General features: G+C 48.8%; 1 protein-coding gene across 1 annotated transcript in view; it reads right to left on the minus strand.

The window, feature by feature from the left end:
• Positions 1 to 351: 351 nt before the first annotated feature.
• LOC125746319 (zinc finger E-box-binding homeobox 1-like) overlaps positions 352 to 13,984 on the minus strand; it is a 42,432-nt gene continuing 28,799 nt past the window's right edge. Inside the window, 9 exon segments of the mRNA XM_049020197.1 lie at positions 352 to 2,496; positions 3,676 to 3,787; positions 3,789 to 3,833; positions 5,174 to 6,879; positions 7,076 to 7,181; positions 7,424 to 7,626; positions 7,784 to 7,942; positions 9,467 to 9,523; positions 11,696 to 11,848. Of these exon segments, the coding sequence (XP_048876154.1) occupies positions 1,931 to 2,496; positions 3,676 to 3,787; positions 3,789 to 3,833; positions 5,174 to 6,879; positions 7,076 to 7,181; positions 7,424 to 7,626; positions 7,784 to 7,942; positions 9,467 to 9,523; positions 11,696 to 11,848 (3,107 nt within the window). The 3' untranslated portion in view covers positions 352 to 1,930.

A 13,984-nucleotide genomic window follows, 5' to 3' on the forward strand; every position in this document is an offset into this window, starting at 1 on the left:
TGTACGTGCCTGAATAGGGTAATGAGTAAAGGGGGAGCATTTTTTTGGGGGGGGGGGGGAGTTTAAGGGCCAAGCAGACATGTGGTTACTTTACCAAGCACAGGATTCAACCAATGAATCTGATCTTCTGATCACAGGCATAGAAGCCTAACTGACTGAGGCACTCACTGCGCCAACCGTTTGGTGTTCTTTGTCACCCAGAAGAGCCAGTGACTGCTACAAAGCCCCGTCTCGCCTCTCCCCTACATCTCCACAGCTGAGAAATACCATCCTCTTCGTGTACGACCTCGGAGACATACAAAGCAATCCGCAAAAACACAGCAGCACCCACTGCAGATGAAAGTGCTCACAGCAGGTTTCACAATGCCGTTTATTGTGACATGGGGAGCTGTAACAAAACCTACTTTAAAAAAAAAAAAAAAAAAAAAAAAAAAGACCATGGCTTATACGCTGTCATATACAGGTTCCTGCATCCTGGACACGAGGAGAAGAAAATGGCACAGAGGAGGAAAGAAAAATTTGACCAAAAAATAAATGATCAACTTGAGTCCATCGACATTTTGGCTTCATCACGCAGCGCAGCATCATGGTTAGGGACACCCCAGGGGCAGCCCAGGGACACCCCACAGCAAAAGGATCATGCTATTAGTCACAGTTAGCTCACACTTCAGTAGCTTTATGACAGTCAGGTGGGGGAGGGGGGAGGGGGGGGGGGCACTACATCCGCAGAGATGCACAGGGCTGCATTAGCAGAGACTACTTCCAAACAAGCCCTTTTTTTTTCACGGTCAGCCAGAAACCCTCTTCCAGCGCTTTCCATCGCCTTCGAATTCAATACTAAAATATATTACTGTATTAATACAAACTACAGTATTGTACACTACATTGTGTAATAAATAACCATACAAGAAATATAAAAACACAAATATAAAAACTTAGGGGTGTGGGTCATTACACAGGATGCGGACACATGACAAAAAAAGTCCCCCATCACATACATCCTGAAGGATAAAACCATGGGTCATAATACTGACAGGTTACACTGGCTGTTACACCGAGCCATCGCCCATTAGCGTCACCATCCGCTGTAGCGATTAGCACCCCTACTTCTGCGTCTGAGGCATGCAGGTACGCGCCCCCTGGCACACGCAGGCTGCCACGGCTCACACACCTCTGCATGTCTTCTTTACGGTCCCACACGACAACATTCTCACAGGCTACGACGGTTCGGCAATAATAATGATAAAATAACACTGTTCAATGGCACTTGCAGCACACAGGTCTTGCATAAGGCTGGGGTGGTTGTGGGGTTGGGGGGGGGGCGATTCCACAGAGAGTGACACCCAGTCTCCTCTGAGAGCTCCCTTGGCACCCCGCCCTGCTTCACCCCGGACCTGGCTGGGGCCTGGTAATCCATCTTAAGGCTCATCTCGCTACACGGACTCTACACCAACCTCCACGAAACATCTCCTCCACTCAGTAACACTGAAGGGTACGCGCAGGCCGCTGATACTGTAGTGCGCAACTTTCCATCCTGAAATTAACAAAATACTGGATTTGGTTCCTTGGTGATAAAAAGGTATACAAATCTCGACTGTACAGCTTAAAAGGTTAAAATATAACTGAGTAAAATTAGTAATACTGATCAAACGGAACTCCCAACACGGCGCCTGAAATGCATCAGGTCCTTCAAAGCCCCTGCATGCATTTTACTTCATTTGTTCAGACTGTTGACACTAAAGATCCCTCAGTCACGCATTTCATAGGTTTTCGTCAGGCACACCTGGGTTTGTATACAGTAGCGACCCGGACCACGGCGTCCGGGCCAGAACTTGTCCGCTCACGTTCCAGAACAGCCCATCCCCTTCTCTCTCCCATCTCATTCCTTTCATGCTGACGCTGGTTCCCAGCGCCTCCTTCTCGTACCCAGTCACTGCTCTTTAGCTCCTTGCCATTCACCTTCCTCCATCTTCACTGGTTCCCGATGGTCCGCTACTGGCACCTCTTCATCTCTGCATGCCATCTCCTCATCTGGTTCCTCTGCCTTCTCTGTTCCCTCATCCTCCTCACCTACCCTCACCACCCGTATCTCATCCTCGTCGATGATGCCATCCCCTGGCACGCTGTCTTCTTCCTCCTCATCCTCCTCGCTCTCCTCGTCCTCACGAGTGCTGCTCTCCCGTTCGTCAGAGTCCAGGTGCAGGGGCGACGAGGCAGCCTGGCCGTCCGACAGAGACCCCGCAGTGAAAGCCATCGCTTCCTCCGGGGGGGTTGCGTCGTCGCTGCCGGCCTCGTCTCCACGCTCCTGCGCCTCCTTCTTGCAGTACGAGTAGCGGTGATTCATGTGCTGCGAGTAGGAGCCCGAGTGTGAAAAGCGTTTGCCACACTTGTCGCACCGGTAGGGCTTCTCGCCTGAGTGCAGTCGTGAGTGCTCGATCAGATGGTGCTTGTGTTTGAAGGCCTTACTGCAGATGCTGCACTCATGGGGACGCTTCCCTGTAGGGTGGGGGGGGTCCAGAAAAAATGGGTTAGGGTTCCTCTGAGGCACTATCACCATCTCTCCCTCATAGAGCGCTTTTCCACTGTACCAGGAACCATACTTTTGGTACTTTCCCTTTTCCATTGATTTCCGCTCGAGTACCAGTACCGGAAGTTCCAGTACGAAAAGTACAAAACCACTTGGGGTACTACTTTGGTACTTTGGAGTGCGACTTGAAACGCTATCTTTGTCGAGTGGTTATGCAAATAGCCTGCCTCTGAAACACAATGCAAACACTACCTTGAAAAGTTATGAAAAATTAAGTTAAAAAAAAAAATAGTAGTAATAATAGATGTGTGAAATGAAAAGATCCAAGATTTAATTGTGATCTGGTCAGAACAACAGATACAACAAGAGCTGGATGGCATGACAAATAAAAGTTGTATAATATTCTAGGGTAGCACGATATTGGAAATTTTTCAAATATCGCAATGAAATTTTGTTGTAATAAATACTGCGGTATTTATAAAGCAAAAAAGGAGTTCAGCATAAACATCTCACAAACCCATCTGGGAGCGATTTAAAAGGCAAGGATAAAAATGATTATGATTGCGGAGAACGCATAGAGTCTAGATTATCTTGAATTTAGGAAAAATCATCAAAAAAGCTTGCCAAGTTATTTTCCTATGACAAAGTAAAAATGTTTACAACTTAAATCCCCCTGCGCTATAATGTTCGTACAGATTTGAAGGTATGAAAAAGCCTGATCGATATAGTTGGCTATCATGGTTCTTGCAATGCAAGAATTGTGATGCTGATATATCGCACGTTATCCAGCCCTATAATATACTGCAGCCATTTTCAAATTCAGTACAAAATACCCCGCCTTGGATGCGATGTCCTTCAGCACTGATATCAATTTTTATGCCAATGGAAAACCAATACCTTGAAGTACCGTACTTTCCTGAAGTATCTAAAGTACAGTACCTGGTGCAGTGCAAAAGTACCCTTGTAGAAATGATGGTCCAGAAGGATCCACCCACCTCTAGCTACACCTCTGTACAACTACCTTCTATTTGAGCATCACACAAGCTGTACTCAATGGGAAGGTTCAGGATGCAGTACTTTTCCTCTGCCCTTTGACCTCTATGCCCTTTAGCCTCTAATCCCAACATCCCCAGCAGGGCATCACTTACCCGTGTGCTCGTACTTGTGCCTCAGCAGAGAGCTGCTCTTCTGGAATATCTTGTCGCACAGATCGCAGGCATACATCCCGTTCTCCATCTTCCTCATGCGCTTTCGTGGCGGGGGTGGCGTCAGAGTCATTCTGATCATCCACTGAGCTTGTGTCCTCCTGGAGGAGGGTGTTTGTGGTTTAATGGAGCACCCTGACACACACGGACATCATTTCTGCCTGGACACCATTTACACACTTTAGCCTTGGATTGACATTACAACACCATTCAGGTACCTCATCTTCAGGTTAGTAGTTCAACCATGTGCCACACTTCTTAAAGGCCTAAGGGTGCAGACAACCCAAACCATCAAATCCATTCAATTTACTTTTATGTAACCCCCCCTCCCTGCTGTCAACAGACGACTCTCCACTAGCTGCCTTCACCCTCTCTTGACTCCCAAAATGAACAATTTGCATAACCAGCCAAATGCAAGGGGGGGGGTCTCCCATCATACACTGAGTGGCCTCGTGCAGAAAAACCTATAATTGCACCATCTAACTGCACCCAATAGAAGGATGAGGGCTGCAGGCTTTCATTAGACTGGCACTATTCCTTCAGTTTGCGTTCATTTTATCCAGACAAGACCAAAGGATTCCTGTCAAGATGACCGACGACCTCCACATCACGATGGTGAGCACTTTATACTTTTACAGACAGATGGTAATCTCTAGGCGCCATTGGTCATACCTTTAACTATTCTATTTACTGGAGTTTAACTGGACCGCCAAGGCCAAGTAAGCCAGTACTCACAGACACTGAGCCCATGTCGAAGCCACAGTCTCCCCACAGCCCATTACTGTCATATCCCATTGCATCTCTCCTAGCTAAAGTGCTGTATCAGAGTTCAAAAGGCTTGATCCACCACACATATATGGATGCTATGGGTACACACATAAGGATACTCGGATGTAGGTGTAGTCATCTGGTACAAAGGCAGGCGGTAAGGATATCAGACATACAACATGTTGGAGCTCTGTCCTGCAAGCCTCTTATGGCTCTCACAGCTGGGTAACGACCTGGGAGCATATGACCCCAGAGGTCTTCATCCTGCCCCGAGTGGTCCCACAAGCACATCCATTAATGCACTTCGTGTTCAGTGGGAACACAATCCTCTGGGACTCACGGTGGAAGGGAAAATTAGATCTGTCCAGTTTTTACAAAAAGGACTCTACAGATACACATCCCTCCTCCCCCCCATATTTGACAAATGTTAAATTGGTGTGTGGGGGGGAGAGGATGAAAGACGAGAGATATTCACCAGACAAACAGAAGACGCAATCACTGCAAGAGGAAAAAGGATACTGGGCAGGTTGCCCACAGTGGATGTGCTCAACACACATCATATTTTTGACACCATGGCTACTCCCAAGTTGAATCCTTCTGACTAACCTCTGTGCTCCTACAGCACTTGCAATATGCAAATGATATATAGTCTGAGCATGCGGTTGCGACCCACCTGGCTGCCACTGGCCTGGGCAGTCTTCTGTGGGATGTCCACCGCAGCGGGGCTGCTCCCCGATGCGGGGTACGAGTATGCCAGCTGAGGGATCAGTATCGTCTTACTGCTGGTGCTGAGGGCCCGCAGGCTGGGGACATTGCTCCGGTCGGCGATGGCCACAATGGTCGGCAACTGAGTGGTGACAAGGTTGACAGCTTTGGCACTCTGCGGAGGGGTGCGCACAGGAGCTGGACTCCCCTCCTTCTGTATTTCCTTCTTTGCGCAAGTCAGGTTCAAGGGCTCTTCCTGAATGGAGTAAATACTGCTTGGCAAAGCCCCACCGTCGGCTGATTCCCTTCGGGGGAGCTTCGGTAGTGATAGGTCGAGTGGCTCTTCACCGCTACCATCCTCGGTAGGTGCCCCGGCAGACAGGTTCATCGGTGAGGGAGACGATGGGGACTGTGCCCCTGGGCCATCTCCATCTACAGGTTCTCCACCAGATTCCACATCTCCACCATCCCGCTCCTGTCGTGGCACTGCTGCCACTGCTGTAGAGGTGGCAGCGGCAGCTGCCCCAATGAAGTCCAGCTCAGGCTGGGGCGCCTCTTGTCCCGGGGGTGGACTGGCACCTCCTATAGGAATTTGATCCGTGTGCATCTTTTCAAACCACTTCTTGACCACATCCAGAGGCAGGCTGACAGAGTCTGAGATTTTGACCAGCTCCTCCTTGGTGGGCTCTGCGTTCAAGGCGTAGTACGCCTTGAGAAGCGACAGGAGGTTCTTGAGGGGAGGCTGACCCGGGGACAGGCCACCGTCTGCAAGCAGGGACGAGATGGTGGTCTTGTCTGGCCCTGCTCCGTTGATCTTTGTCCCCTTGGTTTTGTGGCTCTTCATCTCGTCAAGTGTGTCCACGCTAGCTGGGCAGTCATTGCATAGCAGACAGGTACCCTTGCCCTTGTCTTTCTCCATCTCTGCCCCCATCTGCTCACCTCTCTCTACCTTAACAGTGAGGTCCTCAGGGAACTTCTCGGCTTTGCACATGTCTTCATCTGCCTCCTTAGGGCCATGAATTGCATGCTGGGCCTGCCCTGGGTCTAGGTTGTAGTTGATGATGATCTTTGCAGTGCCATCCTGATCGACAATGGGCAGGCTGATGGCAGAGATCACCGAGGGACTGCCTGGCTGAGCTTGACCTGTTGCCCCCATGACTTTGGGCGAGCCATTAACTTGGGCATTCCCTAGAACTTGCCGGATAATATTTCCATCCACGGCTACCTTGAGAACGTTCTGAATATCGCTCAGGTTGATGCTGATGGGGGAGACCAGGCCGACTGTGGGCAACACAACAGCCTGCACCATAGATGAGGTCACTGCCGCCTGGAGGGGGGCACCACCCCCATTAAACACACCATTCACACCAGAGGTTAATACCACAGGCTTGTACTCATAGTCTACAGGTTCCGACTTGATCTGGTTGAGGGGTAGCTGCTCTTGCAGGGCCCTGCCATTGTCCATCTTCTCACGAAGCTGCATCCGGGCGGGGGTGGGAGGGGCAGAGGGTGACGCAGGCAGTGCTGGCGATGCGCACCGTGAGCCTTTGGTCCCAGGGCGAGGTCGGCCATTTGCCGTCAAACCAATGCACTTCTTGCTGCTGATGTGAGAGCTGTAGGACCCTGAGTGCGAGAAACGCTTCTTGCAGTTGGAACACTCGTACGGCTTTTCTCCTGCAAAGATGCACAGCACAAAAAAAGTTTTATTTGGTGGCATTTTCATACATTTAACTCTACATATGTCATGGATACAGCATTCTCTGATGTTACTTGTCAAGCCACACTGCCTTACAGCACATGTCTAAGACATCTGGCCTGATGCTACAAACCTCTACATCTCTTGAAATGGCTGTGGTGACCTCAGACTCACCACTGTGGATGCGCAAGTGCTCCTTCAGGTGGTGCTTATACTTGAACGCCTTGCCACACTCGGTGCACTTAAATTTGCGGTTGCCCCCTGTTGAGGTCACGTGCCGCTACAAACAAACAAAACATGTTTGCTAGACGAACAAGATGAACAACAGGTGCTGCTAAGATTGAGGGAGAGATGGGTTCTTTGACAGTGACCATTACAAGGTCTCTGCTACTGAAAGATTCATGTGTTTGACTAGAATTACTTATTTCATACAAAACAAGTTATATATTCAATAACTCTATAATCACAGGCTATGTGGGTGGCATTAGCATTTAGCATCTTAGCACCATGCGAATGTGGTACCTGCTCTCGGCCAGACTTGTGTGCTGTCATGTGCCGGTCCAGCTGTGTTCGGTGCGTGAAGGTGTAGCTACAGAGGGAGCAGCTGAAGTTGTCCTCACTCTTCTCATGGCGATACTTGATGTGTTCCTTCAGGGATGTGTAGCGCTTGTAGCCCCGGGAGCAGTAGGGACACGTGAGTAGCTGGGAGAAGGCATCAGGGGTACCTGTGAAGGTGGGCGAGGAACTAGGCTTAGGGTTAACTCTAACCTTACTGGTACCAATAACATATCCCCACTGTTAATTCCTACCTTAACCCTAGCAGTAAAGTGACTTTTTGTGGACTCCTCAAACATCGCCTCCCCCTGGCTGCAGTGAGCTCACCGTTCTCATCGTGGCCGCCTGCCTCGGGCGTTCCCTGGCGCGGCTCATCCTCTGGAGCCTCTGGGTAGATGATGGCGGTGTCTCCCTGTTGCAGGATCTCCTCCACCATAGCATCCGTGCCACAGTCCTCTTCCCCCTCTGAAGGACACTCATCCTTCACTGGGTCACACAGAAGAGGGGACAGGTCATCACACGCGGTTCAAACAGGGGACTGGCTAACCCACACCTCATTTGGCTGAAGACTCGACAATACATTGAGACACCATGCAACCGAGGCAGGCAGTTTACACAGGCCTGCGCATCTTTCTGTTGATGATGATCCCACATTTAATCATCTCCACTGATTAAAAATGGCTATTGTGTGTGTGCAACTACGACTGAGGTGGACTACACACTCCCAGACATTTCCCTGCCCAACAAGTCAAACTGTCCCTAAAAATTGTCCAGATAAACAATATTCTGTAAGGTCTGCAGAGATTGCACAGCCGTTAACGAGCACATAACAAACTAATGAGCGTTAATTAAGCCATATGGCTGGTATAATGTGAGGATACACTTGGTCCATGCTGTTCTCCCCCTTGTCCCATGTTCTCATTAGCAGGTGATATTAATTTCCTGCTATGAAACACTAGGCCGATTTGCTAAGCAGGGTTTTTGTTAATGACTAAAAAAATATTTAAGAATGCCAAAGCCACTTGCGCAACATACAGCTGTGAGCGATTCTTATAGTGTATTTCACAAGAAGATTTGCTGTGGATAGTTGGTCCAGCCAGCCTGTCCCCTTCCAACCTTATACACATCTCTGTAACTCCGCAACTGGTAAACACGACATCTGAGGAAAGTCCCACTAAATTTCCCTACAACATATTGTCCACCCTCCTCTAGTACGATGAGGCCGAGATCAGAGAGCATGTGCACAGCAACGCATGACACACAAGGGAGGAAAACAATGGTGTGGAGAGTAACAGTTGCCATGGGGATTAAACACTTCAGAACCAGATCCCATGCCAGCTGGTCCCACCCCCCAACCCAGAGAGGGCCAGAGAAAACCAGGTGCTGTACTGGGAAAGTCAGATTTCCGGATTACATCCATCCTTATAAAACGGGTGTGTGTGTGTGGGAGGGGGGCGCTCTGGTTACTGCAAACCCTGTTAATAATCCATAAAACTCACTTCTCATGACCTCATAGGGTCACGAGCCGAAAACGCCTGGAGGTGGTCCACAGAACTTTAACGCCCCATGTAGAACGGGAACCATTCCGTGATCCAAAGAGCTTGAGTTAATGGACCTTCTCTATTAAAGCTCCAGGCTTAAGGTTCTCTGTTAAAGTCCTAACAACTTAAATTTCAAGCACCTGCTATAGTCAACAGGCCCTTAACACCAAACTGTCAGGCATCTTTAATTTCTCTTTAATCTGGTCAATTTAACAAACTGCTGTCACAATCACAAACTGCAAGCTGCATGTAACAGTTGGAGGTAAGAGGATAAGGAGGTGAAAGCACATTTTCATCAGTTACTACGGTGACTATTAGATGTTAGCTAACCACTTTATTCGAACCCAAGACAGCATTCTGCCAGCTCCCTTCAGGACTCTGCACTCCCTGGTCCTCTGTGACCAATCAGAACCAGGTTTTTCCCCCATTAGAAACATCCGGACAAAGAAATTAGTTGAGGACAATTTGCCTTTGAATCGGCCTCCCTGTGGCTGCCGTTTGGGCCCCAGGTTGCCCTCTGCTGCATCTGTCAGGAAGACATACAAACGCTTTAAAAAGAAAAATAAATAAATAATCCAAGAGGTTGCTTTCAGCACTAATGAAAGATTTGTAATACCTCGCTGGATTTAAGAGGCGAGAAATGATTTTAGCGAGAGGCCTGATATTTTCTGCCGGAGTGAATCATCCAGCGTGGCCTGCTAAGGTAATTTACAAAGACACTTCGACACCTTAAAATGCTCAATATAATCACCGACTGTCCCAGATAGTCGCCTGCACTCTGCCTGGCTGTGCAGCTTCCGCTTCATGTGGGAACCCGCACACATGCATGCACCCAAATTAGGTGTCTATATCTTTGTGTGGAGTCACCATTAATTTCTAAGGGCATGACCCTAATCACAGCTATGACAGCCTTAACCCCTATCCAGCCCCAACCTTAATAATAGGTAACCAAATAAAATACAAGACTTTTGGCATTTTTAATTCTTTGATTGCATTCACAGATTTTTATTAAGTTGAATTTCCCTTGTGGGAAAAATAAACACGTTTTGTAGTCACATTGTGGGGACATACGTGCTCACACAAGTGCATGCACACATGTTCACATGGTCACGGGCAGGTTTGTTTCTTCTGGGTTCCTACTTATAAATTTACAGCAGGCCCCCTGATCCCATGTAGTGACTGTATATGGCCAATAGGGGGCCCTAAACCTTGGGGGTTCCACGCAAAGGCCGCATTCTCCACCACTCAAAACACAGTACTTCTCACATACATACGGTTCCATTTTATATGAAACATAAACTGAAACTTGTATTGAAAATGGCTTCCATCACTGATTATTACATGATTATAATCAGAGGCAGCTTTAACATCCAGTTAGCATTTCATGTTCAGACGACTCCCTCCTGCTACAGCCGGGGGAGGGGGGCATGTTACTTAAGCACTTCCTGAGGAATGGGAGTGACGTCACTTCCACCTAACGCAACTGGAGAGCGTGATGTAAGCACCTCAGCCAGACAAATGTGACCGAGACGGCTCTCTGCACTGATGGTTTCAACCTGATACTGGGCCTCCGGTATCTGAGAAGATACACCCCACGTTAAACACTGTACCACGCCTGGTGGAGGCACTTTGTGACAGAGGGGTGACCCACTGTACATCGTTGTCCATATACCGACGATATCAACCGACATCCCACCGCCTCTGCGGGGCCTCTGCGGAAACCCACTTCCTGTGTGGTAGGCCATAAGTAAAAGCTCTTCCTGCTCACGTTTTCCCCTTTGCTGCAGCGGAAGGTTGCAGACACCATCTCGCAAGCTCTGAGCAGGGTGACCCTGGGGCAATTCCAGGATTCGTTAAGGTGACAGGGCATAAGAGGGTATGATCTTATCGTTAGCCAATGATATGTTTTGAATTTGTGAGTGGCAGGGGGGGGGCACTCTGGTGACCAATCAGCTTTCAGCTGGGCCAGTGGCCCTGTGGCACCCCGCCTAGTGCATGAGCCACTAGGATAGCAGCTAGAGAAACTTCAATGGCACAACTCCTTAAGGTGCAACTAGTACCAGAGAAAATCACTGAAAAATCCCCTGATTCCTGAGTACACCAACCCATATCTGGATGCCAATTAGCATACACAGCACTACAAGCTGTTTTTTTTTTTTAAACCGTACTTGTGTCTTTATATCTTATATCCACATCTCAGAATGTCATGTTAAAATGTCTTTCATACTTATATTCTATTTATTACTGTTTCTTGCGCTCCGATGCAACAAGATCGAAATTTCAACTTGGCTAACGACCCATGAATCAAACAGCTGAAAATGATAATGAAGATATTTTAACTTCGACTTGTCTAAAGCAGGGCAGGTGTTTGCTACACGCCTGGATCCTGGAGTAAATGTTGGGAAGCAGGACACATGACCACTTCCACCCTGAATGCATCGGACTGTTTGGGTTACCCTGAGTCTCACAGTGAAACCCCCACTAATCACCCAAACTACCTGCACAGAGGCTGCATATGCATGCTTGGGCCCTTAACCCCAACTGCTCCAGGGACTGTCTGACCCTGCTTATTCACGCTGCTTTGGATAGACACATCTTCTAAATGCAGCCCATTACACCCAATACAGTTCAGGGCCAGTAATACTGGGAATGGCGCTATATCAGAGTAAAGCAAAATGAGAAGACCAGCCAAGCTCACCATCCCAGCTGGCCTCCGGGTCTCCAGGCTTGACCGGTGCCTCGTCGTCCAGCGCGGTGCTATCATCCGGAACATTCTCCTCCTCCACAATGTGCAGCCTGTCCTCGTCATCCGAGTCTGAGTTCGCCTCCACCACATTGTTGTAGCTCGTGACTGGGGGGGGGAGACAAAGGGGATGGGAGTCAGAACCAGTCTGGCCCATTACCGTCGGGGTTAAGAGTGACCCTAAACACAAAGCGTGTGGATTACACTTCATCGTATGCGGCAGTGAAATGTCACTGGCCATGTGGTCATACAACGCAGTGAACTCTTCGAGGCATCGTACCCCACTGTGGAGGAGTCACAAAAACGGTTATGGGTTCAGACATTAAATGATTATTGGCTGGCCTGTTAGAGTCGGAATCCAACGTGGAAGTCCATGCAATTAAAGTCATCAGCATATAACTCTGCTGAATCTGGGATTTGAACCAATGACCATCTAATTGTTCCAACTCGCTAAGCCACACACCACTCTGGTATCTTGATGTGCTACTGTGGTAGCGTATGCCTACACACCACTGCCTGTTTCTCTCACTAGCAGAGCAGGTGCATGGAGAAACTCCATTTCCCAGCATGCACCTTGCCCCCATGACCACATAGCTCCCCGGTGTCTGCAGGTCAACAGACCTGCATTTACACAATGTCCAATGCACAAAAGACCTCACAATGGTATTATCGCAGATGTGAGGACGGGTCCTGCTAATCAAACAGGCTCACCCTCACTCTGAAATTCTCTTGGAACGTCAATTTTCCAAATAGATGACCTCGAAAAAAGCTACTGATTAGACATCTTCACAAAGTTTGACCGGTGCAATGAAAAGGCATTCTGGAATGTTATCAGTCAAGCAGCAGATTCACAACAGTAAGGATTATATTTAAGGCTATAAGAATTTTTAACTTCCTAAATGGGAACAAAATGAAATGGCCATTAGAAATCCCGGAACATCCTGCATCGGCTTGTTTTGTGCTGACATGCATCGAACAAGGGGCAAGATATTCTGATTCGAACAAACAAAGAATTTTAATCACACAAATAGCATTTATTAGGATCCATGTCATAAGGTTACAGATCCATGAAACATTAATATCCCCTTAAGACAGTGGCATGCCTGCATCCTCAAGACACACTGACACATGTATGTGTGATGATGACTGTGTGAGTGATGTATGTATCTCTGAGAGCTGTTTTAATTTCGTTGCATTGGTTGCAATGCAATGACAATAAAGGAGGCTATTCTATTCAAAGGAGGCTCTGGGTCCCTCCCTTACTGGGGCAGGGACAGGCGCGGGTGGGTTATTAGGCTATAATATAATTAATGTGTTGTTGCTTGGAGACCTGCTCCCCAATCCAGCGTGTACCTGCAGATTTACATGACGCGCTGAGGCCGTGTGTGGCAGGTGAAAATGGGATATTGATTTAACGCTCGGCAAAAGAGTGCGTCACGGATACCGGATACTCCGAACACAGCAAAATGGGTGCACAGGGCTGCGGATCCGGCTGCGAAAACGCAATGGAAAGACAGCGTTCAGATTTGTGGGGGGGTGGGGGGGGGGGGGGGGGGGGGGTGGGGGTGGAACCTCAAGCAGAACGTGTCAGGAAAACTGGAGGACAGGAATGTTTGCGGGTTGAGCGTCCTCCGCATGTCACCTGCAGCCACTTGGCAAGCAGACTGGATAAAGGATGTGACCTCGGGGAATTGCCGGGGGGGGGGGGGTGGGGGTGGGGAGGGCATCAAATCCATGCTTTTCCAGTAAACTGCCTCAGGACCGCAAATCATTGAAACTCCGCCCCCTCTCCCCAACCTCCAGGACCACTGCTGATGCAGGTAGCCACCCTGCCAGTGGGCCGGGTCAGGCCACTGAATCTCAGCATACCGGACAGCTCAACTGGAGGCAGGCTCATTTCTACATGTGTCTGTCCCCCTTAACTGGGTTTGGGGGGCACCAGACTAGCCACCCTGTCACAGAAGTGGTTCTTTAGCAAGAACAATTACTGCTGCCAAAGTAAGACACTACACAACATGAAATGAATACAAGTGACAAAACAAAAGGAGCACTGATCCCACTCCCTGTCCACTTGCACCTTCCCTGGGGTCAACTTGACCCCAAAGGCACATATCAGGTGATTTTATTCATAGTAACATAATTATTGCAGGAACGTGTAAGAGTTAGGCTGTTGGATCAGTTCTCCTGCCTGGACCATTCACTGCCCAGACCATGCCGAGGGGAGCCCAGGGCTTCTGCACCATG

The sequence above is a fragment of the Brienomyrus brachyistius genome, chromosome 1 (genome assembly GCF_023856365.1).
Source record: "Brienomyrus brachyistius isolate T26 chromosome 1, BBRACH_0.4, whole genome shotgun sequence".
In the NCBI taxonomy this organism is placed as follows: Eukaryota; Metazoa; Chordata; class Actinopteri; order Osteoglossiformes; family Mormyridae; genus Brienomyrus; species Brienomyrus brachyistius.